The sequence below is a fragment of the Muscardinus avellanarius genome (assembly GCF_963383645.1).
Source record: "Muscardinus avellanarius genome assembly, chromosome: 5".
NCBI lineage: Eukaryota > Metazoa > Chordata > Mammalia > Rodentia > Gliridae > Muscardinus > Muscardinus avellanarius.
Genome location: NC_137790.1, coordinates 47,409,210 through 47,434,763, shown reverse-complemented (window position 1 = coordinate 47,434,763; position 25,554 = coordinate 47,409,210). Strand labels below are relative to the sequence as shown.

Here is a 25,554-nt window from a genome sequence, read left to right as displayed (position 1 = left end):
GGCACTGGAATTCTTTTTAAAAAAGAGAAAGCTCCAAGTTCTGTAACGCCAACAATAGTAGAAGTATACAAAGCACAGACCACAAACAAAAGTGCTTGTGCAAAACTCTATCCTAAATGGCAAGACATAATTCTCTAAAGTAAAAGAACCTGCCAATCCCCCAGTAAAATGAACAACAAAAAAAGTGGACTACATAATGTGTAGTCTATATGCATACATATAGACGCAATCAAAACAGGATTTTAAAAATCTTAAAAATTTGCAGATAAACAAATGAATTGCATTAATGGGTCCAGAAACCAAATTGGCATCAGAATTCTCAAGAGAAACAGAAAAATAAATAAATAAATAAATAAATAAATAAAAAAGAAGTATCTCCATAACTCTGAGGGAATAGTTTCTATCCTATAAATTTATACCCAAAAAAACTATCACTTAAAATTAAAAATATGTATATTCAGAAATTCAAAGACGGAAAAAATTTCACCACATATGCAGTTTTACAAGAAAGTTTACCAAGAAAGAGAAATATATAAGATCTAAAAATAGGGGGCCCTACGATAGGATTGAATAAATCAATATGGCAAACTCAGGAACCATTAGATTCAACAAATCAGAGGAAGATTCAATGGCTAAGAGAAAGGTCTTGGAGGACAGAGGGGTGAACTGAGAGGAGATATTTAATGATGTGAAAGGAAAACAATGAAAGCTTCCTAGCAATATGACGAGAAAGCAATTTACTCTAGGAAAAGAGCAAAGATCATACAAAGGAATATAATCATAGCATAGAACTTAGCTTAACAAAAAGCAATATTTACATAATCATAAAAATCCGAAGACTGACTTTTGATTTAACCCCAACTTATAAAAAGATATTTTGTCTGGATAACGTGTAGGGACACAGAAAGATAAAACAGTTAACTCCTGACCTACCACAACCAGTAGCCAATAAATATTGCCTAAAGTTTATAAATTAAGAAAAATTAAGAAAGAACATTTCTGCTCTTGGGAGGTGGAGACAGGAGGATCACACAGGTTCGAAGCCAGCCGCGCTGGCTTAGGAGACCCTGTTTCCAAATCAAAAAAGTATAAAAAAAAAAAATAGGTCTGGGAGTGTAGCCCGGAAGTAGAAGGGTTTCCAGGAACCGCAGTACCACCAAATAAATAAATAAATAAAAATAAATAAATTAGGTCTGAGAGTGTAGCCAGAAGGTAGAAGGGTTTCCAGGAACCCCAGTACCACCACCAAAAAAAAAAAAAAAAAAAAAAAGGAAAGAACTGTACACCATTATTTAGACACATGTACAGAAATATCCAAAGAAATGGCTTATATGCAATTAAAATAGTTTCCTCTAAAAAGAGATTCTGAAGAATGGGTTCACATGTTGAAGCTGTTTTAAGAGGGGAATAAAGACTTGCGTAATGTCTGGCTTCCACTCCTCCTCCTGCCATTCCTCCCCAAAAACCCTGCATGAGCACACTGAGGCAGGCACAGTGCCTTGAGTTCACTTTTGAATTCCCAGTGCCTAGCAAAGGGACTGGCAACAAGTAACAGTAAATTATTTCTTGTTAAACACGTGATCTTAGAATCACACTGAAGAGTTAATATATTTTCATAGGTGATCTTTCCAACAAAACACAAGTCTTCCTAATCTATAAGCTATATTAATTGTGTATACACCTATATTACTTTCAGAGAGTTTTGGCTGGTATGCTAACACTGGGAAGAACCTTAGAAATAAGGGCCAACTCCTTCACATTAAAGACTCTGAGAAGGCTAATGAGCTGTCACAGTACCTCATCAAGGTGGGTGACAGGTGACCTCAAACAGGAGTTATCATTTTTGTGGCTTTCACTGCTGATTCCACTCAGTTTCACATTACAGATTAATAGCATATGTCTCGCTCAGAGAAAGTGTCAAAATATCCAATTAGTCTGCATTATACATTCTACATCTACTTATTTATAGCCTTGGTCAGAATTTTTCTCACTTGAACAAGTTAATGTAGTTCATTTTCTCTTTGGTGGATTTTTTGCCAAGTTGGGATTATAAATTCTCTTGGGTTTTTTTTTTTTTCTTCTTGTCTTATGTACAGATATTCGCCGGATCTTAAATCAATCTTTTTTCCATCTTAAGTTTCTAAAATGGATAATTCACTCAATCCTTTAAGTGAAAGTAGTATAAAATGAAAAGTCTCCCTCTTGTTCCAAATTCCCTCATTCAGTCCTCATCCATCCCAAACAGGTAACACAATACCACTTAACAGATTGAGGCTGTAAAATTAGAGTCTACCATACACAATGATTTGTGCCTTTTTAAAAATGTACCTTGGAGATTATTTCCTCATCAAAATAAAAGTCTCTTCTTTTTGCCAGTCGTAGTAGCGCACGCTTGTAAACTCCCTGATTGGGAGGTGAAGAGAGGAGGATCGCGCAGGTTCGAAGCCAGCCTCGCTGGCTTAAGAGAGCCTGTTTCCAAATAAAATACTGAAAAAAAAATAGGTCTGGGAGTGTAGGCTGGAGGTAAAAGGGTTCCATCCCCAGTACCACCAAAGAATAAATAAATTAATCAACTAAAAATCTCTTTTTATTTATTATTTGGTGGTACTGGGGTTCCTGGAAGCCCTTCTACCTCCAGGCTACACTCCCAGACCTATTTTATACTTTTTTATTTTTGGAAACAGGGTCTCTTAAGCCAGCACGCTGACTTCAAACCTGCGCCATCCTCCTGTCTCCGCCTCCCAAGTGCGGGCATTACAAGCGTGTGCCACCACGCCCGGCAAGTCTCTTCTTTTTGACAGCTACATAATACAGCATTTTATGACTATACAAATAACCAGTTGGTGGGAATCTACTGTTTTTCCACTTTTCTGGTTAAAACATGCTGTATTTGACTAACCTTGCCTAGGAAAAGTTTTGGCCTGTTTGCAAATTTTACGTCTGATGGAATTCCTAAAGGGAACTGCTGAGTATATGAATCTGTACTAGTAATAGAACTTCTCAAATTTCCTTCCAAAGTGGTGGATCAATTACACTCCTATAAGAAGTATATGAGAGTTCCAGTTTCCCCACATCACACTGGAGTTTTCTATATCTAAGATGTGGAACTGGCATCTTGCTCTAGTTCCAACTTTTCTTTCTCATTTGAAGAAGATTGACTCTTTTTATGTGTTTAAATATAAATTTTTAATTTCTATAAATGTATGCATTGCTTTTTCTCTCAACAATGCCAGAACTACAACTTCTTTTGGTACAGTGCACTGACCTTGTCCATCTGGGCAGACGTCCAGCAGTATACCATTGTCTTTTACTTCCATTCAAAACCATTTTCTAAGGTCAGCCTTTTTCTATGGGTCTTCCCGATTTAAGCGAGAGGAAACCGTCACATAATGCCAAAGGGCTTTGAATTTAGGAAAGAGAATTTGACTCCTGACTTGATCATTTGTGCTGTGAGACTTCTCACTAGCCACTGAACCTCTCAGTCTTACATGACATATCTGTAGAAGAGAGCACAAAGGCCTATCATAAATTTTCTCTGAGGGTAAATTCATACAGTAGGCTGAGACAAGAAGATCACAGGTTTAAGGCCAGTAAATGGTAACTTAGTGAGGCTCTGTTTTAAAATAAAATAGAGCCGGGCGTGGTGGAGCGCGCTTGTAATCCCAGCATTCGGGAGGCTGAGACCGGAGGATCATAGTTTGCGGACAGCCTCAACTATTTAGTGAGGCCCTCTGCAACTTAGTGAGACCCGGTTGCAAAATAAAGAATAAAAAATAGGGCAGGGGGTGTAGCTCGGAGGTCAAATGCATCTGGGTTCCATCCCAAACCCGAAAAAAAAAATAATAATAATAATAAAATAAAATAAAATAGAACTGTCGGTGTAGCTCTGGGTTCATTCCCCAGAACTACAAACAAATTGCTCTGAGGAGTAAGTGAATTTCTATATATTTAAAGCCCCAAGCACAAGGTTTGGATTTGAATAGGGCCTTAATAAAGGGCAGTTCCATGTTGTCATCGCTAATCTGCCTGGCCAAAAAAATAAAAATGAAATTTTAAAAAAGGAACATTTGGCTGAGCAAACAGCTATTTCAGCACTTTGGGCTACTTCCAATTAAATACTTCCAGGAGTTAAACACCAAAGGATGGTCTCACTGGAGTTATACCATTTCTTTGCCAGTCAGAACTGCCAAGTAAATATTAAGAATGAATTATTGCTGGTTGCAAAACTTCAACTTGTTCTCTATCAGCATCAAGACATTTTGCCTAGGGACTGCCACTGCAACACTGAGTCCTGAGAGGTGCAGGTTTCTGCCTTCATCTCGGACTCCAGAGCCTGCAGAGTCAAGGAGGAGCAAGATGCCCACCCCACTGGCATAGTTACTACCACTTCTCCCCGACAGCCCCAGCTTGGCAAAGCATTGCCAGCAAACCCTGCTCAGAGAAAAGGTAATGACGGGACAAGCTGTTCTTTTTTTTTTATTTTTTTTTATTTTTTTTTGGTGTTACTGGGGGTGGAACCCAGTTGTTTTCTACCTCTGGGCTATACTCCCAGACCTTTTTTTTAATATTTTATTTGGAAACAGGGTCTCACTAAGTTGCTGAGAGCCTCACTAAGTAGCTGAGGCTGGCTTTGAACCTGTGCGATCCTCCTGTCTCAGCCTCCCAAGCACGGGGATTACAAGCGTGCGCCACCATGCCCGGCTCAAGGGACAAGCTGTTCTGAAAGCCCAATTAAAGTCCTCACAGGATGAATGAGATTGAAGAAATGCTAAATGGGTTTTCAACCAGAAAAGGTCAGTCAGTCAGTCTGTGTCTGTCTGTCTGTCTGTCTGTCTGTCTCTCTCTCTCTCACGCACACGCACACGCACATGAACACGCACACGCACACACACACACACCACTAATGAGCTCATTTTAGGAATAAAAACCATATATGTTTCTCACTAATTAGGAACTCTCTTAGGTCAGTTTTGGTCATTTATTTGGTTTTGTGTTCCTTTTTATCTCTATTGCACCTTTTGGACATTGAGGAGCCACTGTAGTTTATGGATTGAACAGGCTCAAATTAAGCATCATTTTTTCACTCTTATTCTCTCTTATCAGCATATATACTGAATTATTTTCCTTATTTAAAATTTACATCAACTTACAATTCCTTTGTAGCATAGGTTCACTTAGCATTTCTGAAATATCTGGACTTCATTATATTTCACTAAAACTTTGGGTAGGAAATGAAATCGTTTGTCTTAAGGGGTAATTATTTTCTTCCTATTTTACAAATTTTGCTATTATCCTATTTATATCTTTTTCCACTGCAATAAATAAAAAATGTTAAGAATATCATCATTGGTTTAGTAAAGTAAGATATCTTAATTATACAAATTTATTATAGGCCAATTGGTAGAACAACTGCAACCCTAGCATACGGAGATTGTAAAACTGAGTCAATTTCCAAGGACTCTCCACAGCAAGGAACATAATCCCCAGATGAGCTGAGTGGTATCCTATGAATATCCTATGAAAAATAAATAAAATTCTCACTTGAAAAAAGTAAGAATCTGATACCCTAAAATAGTTTGTTTCACTGCACTGCCACAAATAAGGTCTGAGCTTTGACTTAACTTGGAACCCAGGAATATGACCAGATTCACACTCCTGAGGACTTCTACAATTTGCCAGTCATCTTTACTATGATAAAGGTATAAACTGCCAATGTGGCACAGTTCTCTCCTATTCAATTAAACTTGTTACCATTGTGTGTGTGTGTGTGTGTGTGTGTGTGTGTGTGTGTGTGTGTGACAGCGCAAGCGCATGTGCATACACACACAGGAGATTGAAACCAAGCCTATTTTTATTTTTTATTTTGAAGCAAGATCTCACTAAGTTGCTGAGAGCCTTGCTAAGTTGATGAGGCTGGCCTCAAACCTGTGATCTTCCGGAATTAGCCTCCCAAGTACTGGGATTATAGTTGTGTAACACCACACTTAACTCTTCAATTATTTTTGCTAGTGCTTTGGAATCAATAAAACAAAATATAATCCTTATGAAAATCAAGAAGTAAAGGTAGGTCCTTTCTATACATAACTGATATTGTGGTCAAATCAATCATTTAACCTGAAAGCCAACAGCTCTTAGATGGTCACCAGAGGCACTATTTACATTTTTTACAAGAATATCTCCTAGCTACAGCCCATTTGCATCCTGACTTCACTCAGAAAAAAAAAAAAAAAAAAAAAGCAAAAACACTCCCTCTCCCCACCCCAGGTTCCTACCTGTGCACATTAAGGGTGGGGCTGAAAACCACTAAAAGGACTCCAATCAACAAACACAGATTCACTCCTTACTTGTAGGTAAAGGGAACATCAGGATGACTAAGACATTGCCCTTGAGCTTAGGGATCCTGTCTTACCTTCTTTCTTTAGTGACACTGTATCAGGTCAAAGTATCAGTCAAAAGGAAGATGCTGTACCTGAAATGGGCAACACTGTTTCTCACTCTGGAACTACTGGAAGATGTCCAATTGACTTAAATATCCACACTGGGTTTTGAAGGACCACAGTTCAGAAGGGTGGTAAAGAGGATGGTGTAGGGGGAAAAAAAAAAGAACCAGAGATTGGAGCCAGAAATACCTAAATTCAACCTTCACCTTTGAAACTAACTCCTGTCACGGTTTGGGGTAAATCACCCTCCAAAAGCGTGGAACCACTCTCCCTCTCCCCCCTACCTGGGTGGAGATGTTTTGAGTTATCCTAGTGAGTGACCAGAGGATGCTACAGGCAATTAGTGGGTGGGATCAGGGATGCCAACTGTCCTGCAAAGGACAGGAGAGTCCAGTTTAAAGAACTGCCACACCCGGAATATAGATAATATCTACCACTAAGTATTCTTTCACCTCCAATTTCCTCAATTATAAGAGGGTGACAAGTATATCACCCTTTCAAGCTGAGTGTGGCTTCCATGAGATGCTACAAGTAAAAGTACCCCGCCTGAGGTAAGTGCACAGTCATTCCCTGGAAAAAGTGTTTTCATCTGTCTCTCTTCAAGTTATAAACATTATGTGGGGCTCATTCGAAACACATCCAGAAAACAAACCTGAGCAAACTTTTTCTCATGAGATAAAACGGAGGCAGATCTCCTTTCAAGTTCCTTGTTTTAGCAGTATCTGTTTAACAAGCTTTTGAAAAAAATGTCTTTGATTTTTAAAATCAAGATTCCAACCCTCTGACTGGAAACCCTTCCAAATCAGCTCCCTCCTAATTTTCTGGCTGCCCCTGGTGTGGTATCAACTCTTATGATAATTTTTCATTTTTAATTTTAAGGGATTCTGTTATGAAATCTACATCCTATTTTATATTTGTACATTGAATTAGCTCCATACTAAAGTTCATGTCAATCGACAGTGAAGAAAAGGAGGCTTGACAAAACAAGTTTGGGAGAATGTATTTCATTCCAAGTATATTGAAAATTCAAAGTGCAAACATTTTGATTCCTAATGTGTATTGAGGGACCTCAGAGGTGTAGGCACAGAATAGGATTTGCTATGTGAACATAAAGTAGTCATGGGATTTTGAGCATCTCTCTTTAACTTTTTTTTAATAATAAAATGAAAACTTTAATACAGGACTGTTAAAGGTGATGTTTGCTAATATTACCTACAGCACTTTTTAAACCTTAAAGTACTAAATATGTTATAGATTAGTACTATTATTTTCAAGCAGTCTCCTCAGCCTCTTACAGCTGCTTGAGAGGAATAAGTACACAAATAAAAGGATCCCTTTTCTCAGTCAACTTACATGCCTGTTTCACATCTACTGAACTGATGATTTCTCTATGCCTAATACCACCTCCACAGAAGGTAAACCCAGGATCTAGAGGTGTAGTTCAGTGGTAGAGCACTTGACTAGCCTGCACCAGGCCCTAAGTTCCATCCCTAGCAGTACAAAAAGTAAATTCAGCTCTCATTAACATTAAAAGTTTTTATTGCCATGAAGAGAAGAGCCAAAATACCCTTTCATTTTTAAGTAAGATCATGGCAAACAAATTGCAATTCTGTTTCCAATCTTGTTAACACCGGAGCTGTGTTACTGGGACAGCCGGCACTACTAAGCATTTCCATTTGTTTCATTAAACTTTCAATAAGGGCTTTGTGTTTGTTTATATCCTTGAAAAGAAAGATTTAAGCTCATTTAAAACAGTAAAACGCCCACACAAGGGATTATCTGTTATCCCCTTAACATCTGGCAAGTTCTAAAAAGGATGAAAACAAAATTAGTGTTCCTATAAGCATAACAAACATTTTTATTGTCAAAAGGCCAGTCTGTGCAGATTAGGTGGTGATGAGAATAGAGAAGACAGACAACCAACTAGTTAGCAGAGTGGCCAGGCAGAAAATTAGCATTGAGAGGTGCCTTAAAAAAGGTGAACCGGGTAATCCCAGCATTCGGGAGGCTGAGACTGGAGGATAGTGGTTCTTGGACAGCCTTAGCTACTTAGTGAGGCCCTTTGTCAAAATAAAAAATAAAGAAGGCTGGGGGTATAGCTCAGAGGTAGAATGCCCCTGGGTTCCATCCCCAGTACCACAAAAAAAAAAAAAAAAAAAAAGGAAAGGAAGGAAGGAAAGAAAGAAAGAAAGAGGCAAATATGCCCAGAAGAGAAGACAGGCAGGATCTCAGAACAATGTTGGTAGGAATCTGAAATCGGCCTGCTCATTCCTTCCCAACTCTGACCCTCACGTTTCCAACTTTTGCTGAGTCTACTCCTAACTTCTTTTAAAGGTTTCTTTCACATTCTCCAAGACCAATAGTGTTGTTACACCGATGGCCAACTCCACAGACTGTACAGCCTGTCCCATATCCTACTTGAGACCTGTCAGACTTCAAAACTATTTTTAACTACTGTGCAACTTTGAATTTTAAACTATCAACAATCAGGGCAACAATAGCCGAAACTTCCTGGAAAACTCACCAATTAGTACTGGCACCTTCCTAGGATGATGTATTTTGTTAACAGATGGTCATAATGAAAATGTTTCATAAGGAGGGAAATTGAGGAGCACAAAGGACTAAAATCTTATCACAAAACCTGAAGACCAATGCAACTCGCTCAGTCAGGGTTGTTTCCCATCCAATTCTCTTTGAAGCCCACAACCAAGTCTTTATGGAGTATGAGGTAAGTATACAAAGCTCTTAGGAGTGTGTCCTTCCAAGGATAGGTAATGGGGTGGGAGACAGGGCGCATGAGTTTATCAAAACAAGTTTAAAAAGCAAAAACGAGTTGTATTTTATATATCAGCTTTTCCTTCTTCGAGGTGGATGAAAGGACTCAGGAAGGGGCCAGTCCTGGTGCCACATGCTTGTATTCCCAGTACTTGGGAGGTTGAGACAGAAAGATTGCAAGTTCATAGCCAGCCTCAGCAACTTATGGAGGCCCTCCCCAGCTTTGTGAGGCCCTGTTTCAAAAAAGAAAACAGGGTTTGGGGTGTAGCTCGTAGGTAAAATGCCCCTGGGTTAAATCCCCAGTAACTAAATAAGTACATAAACCCGGGTGTGGTGGTGCGCCCTTGTAATGCCAGCATTTGGGAGGCCTAGACAAGAGGATCGCGGTTCGCAGACTGCCTCAGCAACTATTTAGTAAGACCCTTTGTAACTCAGTGAGGTCCTATTTCAAAATAAAGAATAAAAAATAAGGCTAGAGGTGTAGCTCTGAAGTCGAATGCCCCCAGGTTCAATTCCCAGTACCACAAAATAAATAAGAGACTCAGAAATGGGCATTTTAAGACTCGTCTAAAAACAATATCCAGTTTACATCAGGTGGAGGAAAGAGAGGAAATTACAGAGAAGAGGCGTTTTGATTACTGAAACCAAAGCGGCTTCAGTCCCGGTTTCTGAAAACCTGGTTGGGGATCAAGGCAGATGCTTTTCAAGCGATCCGCGGAGGAGGAGGAAAGGCTCCTATAGCCCAGTCCCCGGTAAACACGTAGCAAATAAAGTATTCTGACCAAGTCTTGGGAACTCATTAGCACGACTCTTTTCGGGGCCATTTAAACAAAACGCCCATATACCAGCCGAGGGGGTGATGCCCCAAACCTTAGCCTTTTCCACTTTGGCCCGGATCTAGTCTCACGCAAGTGCTTTTCGGATCGGATCGGATCGGATCGGATCGGTTCGCGCCCCCTGGGCCGGCTGCTCCTGGGCTCCGGGCTGTTTGGGGATCGAGCGGAGCCCGGGCAGGGCTGAGCGCGGGGCCGCGCTGCACCCGGGTCACCAGCCCGGCGAGCGGGAGCCGGCGGCCGGGCCGCGGGGCGAGGAGGAGGAGACCAGCCCGGGAGGACGGAGAGCGGAGGGTCCGCGCGCCCGGGGTCCCCAGCGCCCCCACCTGGCAGCGCCCCGGCGCGGGGCGGGCGGCGGGCTGGCGCCCGGCTTCTCTTCCTCTTCCTCTTCCTTGTCCCGGGAAGGGCTTCGGGGAGCGAAGAACCGGGAGAAGCTGTGCCAGGGGGCGCCGCCCCTCCTGCGGCCGCCGGACATCTCCCCGCGCCCGCAGCCCGCAGCCCGGGGCCGCCGCGGGACCCGACGAGCCTGGAGCCGGCGCCCGGGACCCGCAGGGCTGCAGGGCGGGCCGCTCAGGGCATCCCCGCGCCGGCCGCTCCGCCTCCTCCCCGTCCTCCTCCCCCGCCAGCCCCCAGCCCGCCCCCGGGAGGAGCCTCGCCGGGCCGCCCAGCGGGGGCCGGAGCCCGCGGAGGGACCCGCAGCCCGGCCAGGCCCGCGGGGTGGCCTGCGATTGCTGTTACTGACTAGTTGCCCGTCCTACAATCGGCGCACAGAGTTTTAAAACTTTTTTTTTTTCCTGCGAGACTGGGGATTGAATCCAGGGGCATTCTACTTCCAAGTTACACCCCCAGCTCTACTTTTTAGTCTTTCTTTTGAAACAGGGTCTCACTAAGCTGCAGAGGGCCTCACTAAGTAGCTGAGGCTGGCTGAGAACCCGCGAGCCTTCTGTCTCAGCTTCCCAAGCACTGGGATTACAAGCATGAGCCACCACGTTCAGCCAGCTTTAGGACTTTTGAAAGAAGTTTCTAGGTGGCGCACACCCGTAATCTCAGTACTTGGGAGGCTAAGACAGAAGGTTCGCAGGTTCGAGGCCGGCAAGTAGCAAGGTTTTCAGCAATATAGCTAGGCCCTGTTTCAAAGTAAAGAAAAAAAGAAAAACAGCCTGGGAATAACGCTCAAAGGTAGAAAGCCCAGCAGGGTGTGGTGGCACACACTTGTAATCCCAGCATTCTCGAGGTTGAGACTGGAGGATCATGGTTCTCGGACAGCCTCAGCTACTTAGGTCCTCCGCAACTTAGTGAGACCCTGTTTCAAAATAAAGAATAATAATAATAAAAAAAAAAATAGGGCAGGGGGGTGTAGCTTTGAAGTTGAATGCTCCTGGGTTCCATCCCGAGACCCGCAAAAAAAAAAAAAAAAAAAGTAGAAAGCCCATAGGTTCAATAATCTCCAGTACCAAAATAACAATAACAAACACCTGGTCTGAGGCAACGCCAGCATGTCCTAGTCTGCCCTTGACCTAACAAACATCCACTCCCCAGACAGCTCTACCCAGGAGCACAAGAGAAATGGTGGTTACAGGGCCTGGTGGGGAAGCGGGGCAGCGCCTGTCAAGTTGTCAACAAATTGTTTCTGTCGCTGAGGGCTTACAGGCGGAGTAACTTTTCCTAACCCAGATGTGCTTTAAAGTTCTCACACTCTGCTTCACGTAGGACTACTCCCCGAACCCATTTTCAAAACAACACTGATCAAAAACAAGAATGATTCAAACTTGTAAACGCTGAAACAAATATTTTGGAGTTGTTATTACAGGTATCACTTGGGTCTGGAAACGGAAAGGTGCTTAAGACTTGATTCCCAATAAATGTCTTTGAAGTGTGGCAACTTCTTAGGCTCCAGCAGCTCACACAGAAAACACTGAGGCCCATTCAACACAGGTGTATTGTTTTATTTTGTGTAAAGCCCAACTGCCACTGGTATAGAATTTAAGGAAGTGATGTGGCGTTTGTTAAAAACTAAAGTCCTATGCGAGTAAAGAGATTAAAAATGATATGTCCGTGGCAGTTTTGACAGGGGAAGAGGAACTTGGGAATAATTCTTGCTCTGTCTTGGTGCTGAGGAAAGCAATTCTTATGAATAGGTTGGGCATCTCTAAGCCTCAGGTCATCCAGCACCAGCTGGTAGCTATTGAGCCTTCCTGCCCACAGCTGCTGCTGAGATATACTCCAGCTCCTGTGAACTGCAGCAGAGCCCAGGGCACTGGCCAACACAGTGTGGCCAGGCGGGATTTAACCCTTCCAAGTTCAGCCTGCTCCGTTTTCTTCAACTGGGTTCAGAAAATAGGAGTCCAACAACTTACTGGGCCCCTGTTTCAAAATAAAGGATAAGAAATAGGGATTTGGGATGCAGCTCAGAAGTTCAATCTCCAATACTGCCAATGAAGAAGAAGAAGAAGAAGAAGAAGAAGAAGAAGAAGAAGAAGAAGAAGAAGAAGAAGAAGAAGAAGAAGAAGAAGAAGAGTGGTGGAGGAGGAGGAGGAGGAGGAGGAGGAGGAGGAGGAGGAGGAGGAGGAGGAGGAGGAGGAGGAGGAGGAGGAAAGATAGAAAATGTGAATCTGAGAAATTTGGAAAAGGTTAGGTCAATATACAAGAACAAAACATTTCCAGTTAAAACCTTAGTATCTTAGGGGACAATCTCCACAAAAGATCCCTTTAGCAAAAAGCCCAAAGAGATATTAACAACAAAGAGAACTGGAGCAAACTGTTCTCTACAGCTAGGCCAAGAGAATAATTGCTCTTCCCCAAGGAAAGTTAAATGGCTACCAGATGTGTCCCTACTCATCCTGTAACCAAAAGGCCTTTTATCTCGGTGCCTATCCAAAGGGTCCATTGTTTAGAAAGTCTTCCTGGGAATAAAATGTGTGTGTGTGTGTGTGTGTGTGTGTTTTGGGAGGGGGGGTCAGATTTACTAATGAAAAAGGATTTTTGGGGGGGTTGGGATGGAACCCAGGGGCATTTGACCTCTGAGCTACACCCCCTGCCCTATTTTTTTTTTAAACAGGGTCTTACAAAGTTGTAGAGGGCCTCAATAAGTATCTGAGGCTGTCTGCGAACCGCGATCCTCCGGTCTCAGCCTCCCAAATGCTGGGATTACAAGCATGTGCCACAGTGCCCGGCTGAAAATGGTTTTAACTAATATTTCTTTAAAAACAAAAGCTCTTTTGAGAGGCTGAGACAGGAAGATCGTAGGTTTGAGGCCAGCCTTGGCAATTTAGTGAGGCTTTCAGAAACTTAGACACTTTTTCAAATAAAATAGGTCTTGGGGTGTAGGTAAAGCACCCCTAGGTTCAATCCCTAGTACCACTATCACCAAAGGAAAAAAAATAGCTCTTAAAATGCCCAGGTAGTCCACATATTTCTCCATTTACCACTCTTTATAAGGAGGCATCAGAATCACAATATGTAAAGTCCTTCATATTGAAGTTTTCTAGTGTTGAAGAAATAACGTTAACGTTGCTCCAGATAGAATCCAGTTCTGTTAGTGGACAACTTGCAAGGTCCAAGGTAATGTCGGTGTTCTAAAAGAACCCCAAAGTGAATTTCTGAGGCAATACAGATCCATGATATATTTCTTCTCAAGAGCAACTTCTTCCTGAAAAGATCAATCAGTACTTAACAATACTCTCATCTCTACCCTGTGGCAGAGCAAAGCACTGGAGTGAACTTAAAACACAAATAGTGTTTCCATTAAGCAGAACTTTGCTTATGGCCGGGCATGGTGGCACGGGCTTGTAATCCTAATACTTGGGAGACTGAGACAAGAGGAAAGCAGGTTTGAGGCTAGCCTCAGCTACTTAGTGAGGCCCTCTGCAACTTAGTGAAACTCTGTCTCAAAATAATGGATGCTAATTTAGCGCAGTTGTATTCATTCATTCATTCCTTGAGTGCCTGTAGCATAAGCGTATTTACTGTGAAAATGAAAAGTCCAAGTTCCGGGCTCCTCACTGGCATGGTTTCTTCTAAAGTGAACTCAGCGATGTGATGACATGGCCATCTGTTTTTAGTAAATTTACAAAAGTAGACATTTCAGCTTGATTAAGTTGATTAAGACCACAGCCTCTTTCAAGTTGGATTATTTCTTCCTAACACTTCTACAGTTAGTTGTTATAGGGTTATCAGGAACATTTTGAAATTTACTGGGAACTACATTCAGTTGGGATTTAGTGGGAATTATTTATGTGTTTTTCAGCCTCCCCCAAAGAATAGTTATTGCTTAAATTACAACTTGTCCATTGTGCATTTCTTCAAAGCAGTACACCTAAGATGCAGGCCACAGGTTCTATCAAGACTTGCATATGATTCTAGGGCCCTGACACCAAAGACATATGGGTAGCAAAACTGAAATAGTATCTGAAATGTATAGCATCAGAAGTGACATGTAGAAAATTGTTCATTAAAAGGAAAAATTGAAAGAGAAAACATTACTTCTAATTGTATAATTACTTTCACAACAGTAACAGATTCAACAATATAGTATATACAATGTCTATAACTACAAACTCACCAAACATTTTTTCCTTTGGATGCAAACCATGTAAAATAGAATTTATCAAAGTTCTTATTTGTAAGGATATAAATCTATATAAAGAATTGTGTTTATATGTGCATGAGTGACTATAAATATATAGTGGTGCATGTTTACGTAGTCCTATCAATAATCATTAAGATCATTTTAACTAAAGAAAAAACTGAATTATAGGCCAGGCGTGGTGGTGCACGCTTGTATTCACCACATTTGGGAGGTGGAGACAGGAGCATTGCGCAGGTTCGAAGCCAGCTGCGCTGGCTTAAGAGATTCTGTTTCCAAATAAAAATATAAAAAAATAGGCGTCTGGGAGTGTAGCCTGGTGGCAGAAGGGTTTCCAGGAACCAAAAAAACCCCCACCATGTATTATATTATTTTGTATAGAAAATTTTATTAGACACTGGATGTGGTGATCCACACCTCCTGCACCACACACACACAAATAAACAAATAAAAATAAATAAAAAGGGATAGGACATAGCTCAGAGGTAGATTTCTGCTGGGTTCAACCCTCAGTAGGAAAAAAAGAATATGCAATATACTATGGCCAGGCATGGTCATACATACATATAATCCCAGTACTTGAGAGGCTGAGACAGGAGGATCACAGGTTCTAGACCAGACTCAACAACTTAGCAAGGTTCTCCAAACTTAGTAAGATCCTGTTTCAAAAAGAATATAGGGCTGGGGGTATAGCTCAGAGGTAGAATCCCCCTGGATTCACTTTTCAGTACCACAAAAACAAAAGTATATATATATATATATATATATATATATATATATATTTATATTTATATTTATATATAAAAGTATATATATTTTTAATGTATGTTATGTATATATACATAGATGTTATACATATATGTATAATATACATATATAATATATTATATATTGTTTCTACCACAAAACAATATATATTATATATATTTGCATACATATATATCATAAAATATATGTATAATATATAGCATGTATGTTGTATGTATATTACACATATATATTATATATATACACATACGCACACTGGAATTAGGCTAGGCATAGTTAATAGAAAAGAATACTGCTTTTATAGATTTTCTTAAATTTAGGATTATTAATTCTTTTAAAATTGGCAATTTGAATGATTTATTTTTAATTCCATGTACTTTTCATTTTATAACATTCTGTCATTTTATATCTAATTTAATTTTTAATTTTCAATCATTTTTTCTTTAAAGATAACCCCTAAAATTGTAAAAAACTTCAGATCCCAGAAACCCTGGGCATGTCCTTACATTCCCAGTATGTCAGATACATGTTTATTCTTAAGAACACAAAGGTACGGTTATGGAAAAGACCAAGTGCTTTCCCTCAAGGAGCACAGGCGATAAGCTGGGAAATCCTTCTATGAGCAAATATAGGACGAGTCCAGCCTTGGCCCAGAAGGATCCTGAAAGTCTCACGAGAGGAAATAGCTGCCAATATGCTCTCTTCTCCGCCTCCTGTGTTCACATCGCTTCCACAAAAAGACTGCAGTTGAGCCGCCTCTGTGATCTCTGCCTGACACTGAATTGCCATTCCATAAGCATACGTGCTATGCTCCTCCAGAGTGTGAGAAGAGACCGCAAGTGCTGATCCTGGAAGCATTTTAACCAGATGCAAGAGTAGTTTAGAAGTGCTAAGCTTTTTTGTTGTTGTTCTGAAAACTCCACCAGAGGGATGCACTACTGAATCTCTTAGAGTGCAGTATTCACTGTGTGGCAGGTGGCCCAGGAATATTAAGACAGCTGTCAACATCAAGGAAAGCAGCAACCCATGAAGGAGCAGCAGATGGATTGGGGCACTTCGCTAGCTGCCTCTTAGAATAATAGCTGTGAGTGGCCCAAATGAGGCAGTGCCGCGCTGCCCAGGGCAGCAAAAAGCTATTACTGGATAGAAGCGCTCAATTAGGAGATGGGATGATGGGAATATCTTCCCCTTTCCTTTGTTTGTATACTCAAGTTTTCATTAAAAACCACAACGGCAGATACGAAAGGGGAGAGAAATGATGTTAGCATTTCTCATTCTGGTACATTCTGATTGTCATGGGTTGTAACATGGGGAATGGTTCAGCCTTGCTGCTTCAAGGAGAGCAGATGGTGAAATGTTTGAGTAATTGGTTATTCAGACTTCTGGAGGACATGTGATATTTTATTCTATTGTTTTCAGGTTTCTATTTGCCGAATATTTGGAGATTGAGATCTTACAAACACTTCGATTCATATTTGAATTAAGTAGGAAGCGTTATTTTGACCTAAGTTACATTTATCCTTTTATTTCTTGGGTAGGATGATACTTTCAAAGAGAAGTTAGTAATTTAAAAAATAGAACATCACCATAAAAATTAAATATATATACTTCAAACAGTGCAGAATTTGCCAATATCAACTGTTATCCTCTTAATAGTATATAGATAGAAGGAGCATATTTTGAAAAATGTAGATTAAAGAACATATTTCAAAATAGTTGTTCACATCAACAAATTTGATGTATCCATTTTTTCTCAGACAGTGCTATCAAAAGTATAAACTCTTGTTAGGATATTAATTTTTGTTAGTGCAGCTTCATAAGCATGACACAGATAAGGGCCCAGAATAATAATATAATACTAAATAAGAAACTCAGTCTCTATATTCTATTTTCCCAGAATATTTTATCTGGATAAATGTGCATAGCTCTTTTACATAAGTTGTGCATTGTATTAGGCATTTTGATACAGGGAATTTTGCTGTTGTTTGTGGTGCTTTGGATTGGATCCAGGGTCATTCTACCACTGAAATACATCCACAGTACTTTTTTAAAATTTTATATATAAGCAGGGTGTGGTGGCACATGCTTGTAATCCCAGCACTAGGGAGCCTGAGAAAGCCTCCTTCCCATGCTTGGCTTCCTGACTGACTTTGTTATGTTTATGTACATCATGTGCTTTACAGAGTTTCTCTCTTCCCCACTCCCATCCCCTCAGATAGGTCACCTTAATTGCTTCTTTACAGGGTCCCTTCTTCATCTAGAGTTCTTCCTGTTACCCATTTCTCCCTAGTTTTTGCACAATAAGGAAAGCATCTGACTTCTTATTTTTTGTGACATTTCACTGTAAAATGCTATAATTTTGTTCTCCTTTATGGATGGGCAAAATTCCATAGAGTATTTTATATATTTAATATCTTTTTTCATGGGATTGACCCAGGGTCATTCTACCTGTGAACTACAGAACACTTTTATTTATTAATTATTTTGAAACAAGTTCTCACTAAGTTGTTCAGGCTAACCTCAAACTTGCAATTCTTCTGTCTCAGCATCCCAAGTACTGGGCTTACAGGTGTGTGTCACCACACACACACACACACACACACACACACACACACATGCACACACACATATTTTATTCCTCTCTCTCTCTCTCTCTCTCTCTCTCTCTATCTCGTGTGTGTGTGTGTGTGTGTGTGTGTGTGTGTGTGTGTGACCTCTGAGCTATACCTCCAGCCCTATTTAATTTTGGCTTTTACTAAGTTGTAGAGGGTCTCACTGTTGCTGAGGCTAGTCTAGAACCTACAACCCTCTGGTTTTTGTCCCCCAAGTACTGGGATTACAAGTGTGTACCACCACACCTAGCTTAATAGTTTTAGTACATCTAGTCTACACAGAAAAATTAATTATAAATTTCACAATTATACAGTATTATTGTCCACTGTGCATTCTACTTAATCAGGTTTCACAAAGTAACACTTTAGAGTAAAAGCCAGTGGCTTGTGAATTGCCTCCTTTTTTCTTATTTTGCAGTTTTATAACATACTGGTCCCAGCCCTCAGCTCTTACTATCAACACTTTGCTTTCAGTTCGATTTGTTGCAAATGGTTTACAAACAAGGTACAGAAGCAGCTGCTAAGATGAGCAAATGTTTTGGTTGAGGAGAAAAAGCAGCTGGAAATGCTACATGCAGTCAGATAAAATGAACCACAGTTTTCACACTGGGACTTCACCTAGTCTAAAATTGAGATCAATGATGTTTCTCTGAAGTTTTCACTGGATAGAATAGAAATCTATTCATTTTAATTACAATTCAGAGTGATAAAGTAACGAGTATAGTATTGAATATAAAACTGACAAATTTATTTATACAAATATTGGTCCATTTTAAATTATTATCATAAACATACCTTTAGAAAATTTTATTTTAAAATATTGTCAAATACAGCTGGGCGTGGTGGCGCACGCTTGTAATCCCCGCGCTTGGAAGTTGGAGACAGAAGGATCGCGTAGGTTCGAACCCAGCTGTGCTGCCTTAAAAGACCCTGTTTCCAAATAAAAATATAAAAAAATAGGTCTCGGAGTGTAGCCCGGAGGTAGAAGGGCTTCCAGGAATCCCAGTACCACCAAAAATAAAAAATAAAAATAGAATAAAATAAAATAAAATATTGTTAAATACAGTAACAAGAATGCATATGGAGCTTATAAAATCAAGTATTACAGCTGGGCGTGGTGGCGCACACTTGTAATCCCCGCGCTTGGGAGGCTAAGCAGGAGGATCGCACAGGTTCGAAGCCAGCCTCAGCTAGTTAGTGAGGCTCTCAGCAACTTAGTGAGACCCTGTTTCTCAATAAAATATAAAATAGGTCTGAGAGTATAGCCCGGAAGTAGAAAGCCTCTGGGTTCCACCCCCAGTGCCACCAAAAAAAAAAGAAAAAAAAAAGAAAAAAATCAAGTATTACTGTAGAGGATATGATTTTGATTTTGAAAAATGTATCAAATATATTTCTCAATAACCCTACTTTGATTTTGAAGGGTTTATTTAAAAAATTATTGAACTATTATTTACCTAGCTTTACACATAAAAAACAAAAGAAGCATAAGTCTAATATTTTCATTGGTCTATACTACAAAGTGAATTCCTTCCAACCTCTTCCAGCCAGGAAGTTAAGGTCTCTGCTTAGATTTCCCATACCATGCCCTTGGAAATTTTGTTTTATTTCATGAATGAGGCTGTGCATACTGAAATATGTTGTATTTTCTTCTTTTGCTTATTATCAAAGTTAAATGCAATGCATATTATTTAATGTACTTAGACAAATTTTCACAATTATTTTTCACTTGGAAAACCACTTGAAAGGACACTTAAGTATATGACTAGTAGAGGCTGTAATTTTTACCCAAGACCCATGATGGGGTTTGATTAGATAGTGCAGAATTATTCCATTTTAGCAAAAAAAATTAGATTTTTCCCAAGCGTTCAATAGAAATATTTTACCTCACATACATAGTAAAATATTAATTATCGTAATTGACCTCATATTACTATCTATTCTTAAGTTTTCATTTATATCTATGGTGTGTGTGTGTGTGTGTGTGTGTGTGTGTGTGTGTAGTACTGGGTATTAAACTCAGGGACATTCTACCTCTGAGTTACACCCCCAGCCCATCTTATCCTTTTATTATGAAACAGAGTTTCACTAAGTTACAGAGGGCCTCCCTAAGTTGCTGAGGCTGGCCTTGAACCTGTGATCCTCCTATCTCAGCCTCCCAAGTACTGGAATTACAAGGGTTGGCCACCATGCCCAGCTCTATCCTCTAGTTTATTTTTCTTTCATTTACCAAAACATCAATTTCTTGAAGTCAGTTTCCAATATAAGGCATTTGTTTTACTTCTCATTGAGGTAACTGAATTGACATACCTCTTTGAACTATCATGTCTAGAAGACAATTAAAAGAACAAATTATTTTTATAAACCTCAGAGTTGCTATTAATTTTTTTTTTTTTGCGGGTCTGGGGGTGGAACCCAGGGGCATTTGACCTCCGAGCTACACCCCCTGCCCTATTTTTTATTCTTTATTTTGAAACCGGGTCTCACTGAGTTGCAGAGGGCCTCACTAAGTAGCCGAGGCTGTCCGCGAACTGCGATCCTCCAGTCTCAGCCTCCCGAATGCTGTGGGATTACAAGCATGCGCCACCACGCCCGGCTTTAATTTTTAAAGACTCAAAAAATTAGAATGATGATTCCACTTCTATCTGGTTAGACAGGAACTCCACTTCAAATGATCAGCCATGTACATCATCAAATGAAGTAGCTGGCCACAGCACAGTATAAAAGTTGTCTCTCTAAAAGCCTAAGCCGCACGCTGCCCCAGGGGAAGGGAATGAACGCATTTAAGTCCTGCCATTTTTATTCCATTTTTTCCCACCCCTTACAGATATTGTGTAAGTACATTTGGTTTTTTTCGTTTAAATAAAACACAATCAACTTTAGAACAAGATGTACTTTTCAATAAAATTTTACAATAACTACTGGCAAAACTCTCCTTTGGTAGCTGAAAAGGATAGAAAACTAAAATAACTACACATTCACTGAAGTAAATGAATCACATTTCAGAAAAACAAAATGGAAACTTCTGAAATAAAGATCTAGATAAACTCTAAAATATTTGTCTTAGTATTCATTCTTCTCAAACTTCATTAGAAAAGTTGGTGAAAGGAATATATATTAAAGACAAACCAGGTGTGGTAGAACACGCCTATAATACCAGTATTTAGGAGGCTGAGACAAGAGGATCATAGGTTTGCAGCCAGCCTCAGCGATTTAGCAAGGCCTTCTGTAACCTAAAAGACCCTGTTTCAAAATAAAACATAAAATAGGAATGGGGGTGTAGACTAGAGGTAGAAGTTCCTGGGTTTGATCCCCAGTATCAAAAACAAAGCCAAACGAAAACAAAAACAACCCGCTCACGAATTCCCAACATCCTATCTAAAAGGTTACTTACAGCTGCCACCCATTCAATATACTCCTATGGAATACTTCCAGGCTAGGTGGTCGGTCCTGGGAATAGGCATTTGAGACCTACACTCCAAAAGCTCTCCGAAAAGAAACATACAACTAAGCAATAGCTACAAAACTGCAAAGTAGTGTGATAAATACCATCTGTGGGAAACACACACATGGGAGTAGGAAGTAGAAAGTGCCTAAGTGGCTTGGGCTGGCTGTGATACATTTGTATTTTACAAATCTAAGCCCTAGAAACATGGATCAGAAAGTCCTGCATTCAGAGCCCAGTTACAACACCTAAAGAGAAAGGTTTATATTAGGAATATCAAGGAGTAATAAGAGTGTGCACAATACTAGGCCAACAATAGATATATAATTAATATGTGCTTGCTCTCGGATTTGGTGAAGAAATACAGCAATAACTTGGGTGCTACTAAACGGTGAATCACCACTGTGTCATACCAGGACATGCTAGGGTTTGGTATATTAATATGAAACTGCCTTCATGTGAACTCTTTGCTGCATTCTCTTGACCTTCTTTAAAATAATTGCACAATCGAAGACCAAATGACAGTAAAGTATGAGAGGTATGCAGGTGGAGAAACTGCTGCTCTGATCCTAATGCAACCTACATAATTGGAGTTTACAGCTGTCCATTATTGCCTTGGACAGGATAAACCAGTCCATCAGGCTGAATGAAGTCTTACTACTGACCAACTATCTGATTTAGGACTAAAACCAAGTGTATACAAGAATCGGTCTGACAGCTGTTTGGTATTCTTCTATGAATTTTCTTTCTCACAGCTATTTATCTTGGATTCATCAAGTTGACAGTGTTACAATTGCAAAATCCAGAAAAGCATCTTGTCCATCATTATGATTAGTGATTAAACTGATTTTGTTTTCCTAAAATGAGTAGTGGCTCTCTCACTTGTGTGTGTGTGTGTGTGTGTGTGTGTGTATATATATATATATATATATATATACACAAAAACCTAATCTAGAAGTATTAAAATATATATATCATATATATTTTAATACTTTTTATATTTTAATACAATCCCCAGTATGATAATATATATATATATATATATATTATCATACTGGGGATTGAATTCAGGGGAATTCTTCCTCCCAGCTACACCCCCAGTCATATATATATATATATATGTGTGTGTGCGTGTTATATGTGTGACTATATATATACATATATATACATATATATATATATTTTTTTTTTGAGAACAGGTGCCACTAAGTTGCTGAGGATGGCTTTGAACCTGTGATCCTCCTCTCTCAGCCTCTCAGGTATTGCTGTCAGAGGTGTGTGCCACCATGTTCTGCTGCAGCACTATATTTTTTAACATATTCTCAACAGATTCCAAGAATTCTGCAATTAATGAGTATTCTCACATTTCACATATTAGTTGAAATTATCATCATATTCAGGTAGGCATTTTTACAATGAGTGAGACAGTTTCAGATATTCTTTTTTAAAAAGAATTACCCATCTACTGCATTCTATTCTAGCTCTTTGATATGCACATATATAGCCATTTGCTTTATATTACTATTTCATATAAAATTATCTTTCTGAAGATAATTTTTAGTTTGAAGTTATCTCAAAATTTACAGAAAAATTACAGAAAAAAGAGCTTATTTTATTCCCTGTGAATCATTTGCAAGTATGTTGTCAAAGAGAAGTCCCATCTGACCTGAATACTTATAAACATGACCATTTTTCTAAAATCCTAAAAAATTGCAACACAATTTTCAGGACCAAGGAAACTGATGTTGACCTATGCTACCAACTTATCCTTACAGCCCATTCAGGTTTGATCAATTGTTTTATAAATCATTGATTTTTCCAGTGACCTTGTCCAGAATCGGATAAAATGAGCATTTGTCACATTGCTTTCGTTTCCTTTGTTCTTCAGTCTTTTCTTGGCCTTTGGACTGTGAAGCGTTATAGGCTGTATTTCTGGAGAGATAGGATTATCCCTCTATTTGAGAATGTCTGGTGTCATGTTATGGTTGGATTCAGGTTTTGCATTTTTGGTAAAAACATCACACAAAAATTATATGGTCTTCTCACTGTGCCAGGTGTTATATTATTTAAATTTATCCCATTATGGAAGATGTTAATTTGGACTAATTGATTAAAGTGGAGTGCTCACGTTTTCTCCATTACAAAGTTACTTTTTTTGCCTCCTTATAATTATTTTGTGGGGAGGTAGTTGGAAAGCACCTAAACACCTATTCCTTGTCAATATTTCATAATTTATTTTAGCACTCATTGGATATTTTGAGGCTGAATTATGAAAATAATAATTCGCAAGATGGAAAGTTTCTCATTCCATCACTTTCCGCACTTATTTGTAGATATTCTCTTATCCTATTTATTTATTGATTTCCTGACATCATATGGATCTATGAGTTCTTATTTTACTCAACGAGTTATGATCATTACAATCTTCATCCATTTTGATCTCTAAATACCCCACGTGTAGCCCATCTATGACATTTTGTCCTTTCTTCGTCATTCCTTGACCACTTTCTTACTTCCTGAAAAATGAAAATACAAGCTAATTTTTTTTGCACTCTTTGAATTAGCCATTTTCCCAAAGGGCCCTGATTCATTTTAGTCGAGAATGAACCCAAAAACCAACTGATCTGTGTGCCAGTGATGCTCACTATGTTGGGGTCATTGCTTCTAGGCATGTATACAGATATGTACACACACACATTGCATTTCTATCTCCCTATCATCTCAGTCTGTCTCGTAAACTATCAGCTCACATAAAGATCCCCACTAGCAATCCAATAATCTGAGGTTTCTTCTAGTTTTCATTCCCATGTCTGTAAGTACCCCTTTAGCAGTGAGGAGACTTGGCTTCCACTCTTCCCAATTTATTTTCTTAGTAGATGATCTTCCCACTCTATGTTACTAATCTCCCATGACCACCCCCACCTCCCAGTGACATCTGGTGCAGAAGCCCTCATCACCCTTCTCCAGTTCCCACTTCCCAAACTTGGCAATGAACATGCCCTGGTCATCCTACCTGGTTTCCAACAACTAGAGCTGGGCATTGCCTGCAACTCTACCAGTGCCTCCCTGCAAGGATACCCACTCGCTTGTCCCCACATACCTTTCTTTTTTGTTGTACCGGGGATTGAACCCAGGGGCATTCTACCTCCAAGCTATACCCACAGCCCTGAGGTTGCTCTTGGATCTGCAATCCTTCTGTCTCAGCCTTCCAAGCACTATTTTATTTCCCCAAGCCCCCCGCCTTTTTTTTGGTGGTACTGGGGATGAAACTCTTCCTCTGAGCTACATTCCCAGATCTATTTTTATATTTTATTTGGAAACAGGGTCTCTTAAGCCAGAGAGGCTGCCTTCAAACCTGCATGATCCTCCTATCTCTGCCTCCTAAGTACGGGGATTACAAGCATGCACCACTATGCCAAGCTCCAAGCCCTATTTTTTACTCTTTATTTTTAAACAGGATCTCACTGAGTTGCAAAGGGCCTCATTAAGTAGCCGAGGCTGTCTATGAACCGCAATGCTCCTATCTCGGCCTCCAAAATGCTGGGATTATAAGTGTGCGCCACTGTGCCCAGCTTATTTGTGTTTTCTTGACTTTTGCAAATATAATCATGCAATACATATTCTTTTGTGTCTGCTTCCTTCTAATTCCATGATTTTTTGAAGTCATCTATGTTGCTTTGTATACATATAGTTCAATTTTTTCTATTGCTAAGGTGATATGAACTTTCTTGTACACATCTTTGATATACATTTATTTCTCTTTGATAAAATACCCAGGAGTAAAATGATTGGGTTTCATAAGTATGCTTAACTTCTTATAGAACTGTAAAATAGGATGATTGTCATTTTACACTCCTGTCAGCATTGTATGAGAATTCCAATGATTTCATATTCTCGACAACACTAGTCATTGTCAGTTTTTAAAATTTTAGTGGGTGTATAGTGGTATCTCATCAATTTTAATTAGCATCTTTCTCATGACCAATGATGTTGAACATCTTTTCTTGTGAGCATTGCTCATTTAATCATAATATTTTGTAAAGCATTCACTCAATTATTTAGCTTATTTTGTATTGTTGGTTGATTTTTGTTGATATGT

General features: G+C 39.6%; 2 protein-coding genes across 2 annotated transcripts in view; both read right to left on the bottom strand.

The window, feature by feature from the left end:
* The window catches only part of CRYBG3 (crystallin beta-gamma domain containing 3), a gene marked incomplete at both ends in the record, with an annotated part of 116,312 nt that extends 105,789 nt beyond the window's left edge, over window positions 1–10,523 (bottom strand). The window contains one exon of the mRNA XM_080696491.1: window positions 10,375–10,523. Within this exon, the coding sequence (XP_080552617.1) occupies window positions 10,375–10,523 (149 nt within the window). The remainder of the gene's footprint in view (window positions 1–10,374) is intronic.
* A 5,460-nt stretch (window positions 10,524–15,983) lies between these two features.
* Window positions 15,984–25,554, bottom strand: part of ARL6 (ARF like GTPase 6) — a gene marked incomplete at both ends in the record, with an annotated part of 58,204 nt that continues 48,633 nt past the window's right edge. Inside the window, one exon of the mRNA XM_080696490.1 lies at window positions 15,984–16,249. Within this exon, the coding sequence (XP_080552616.1) occupies window positions 15,984–16,249 (266 nt within the window). The remainder of the gene's footprint in view (window positions 16,250–25,554) is intronic.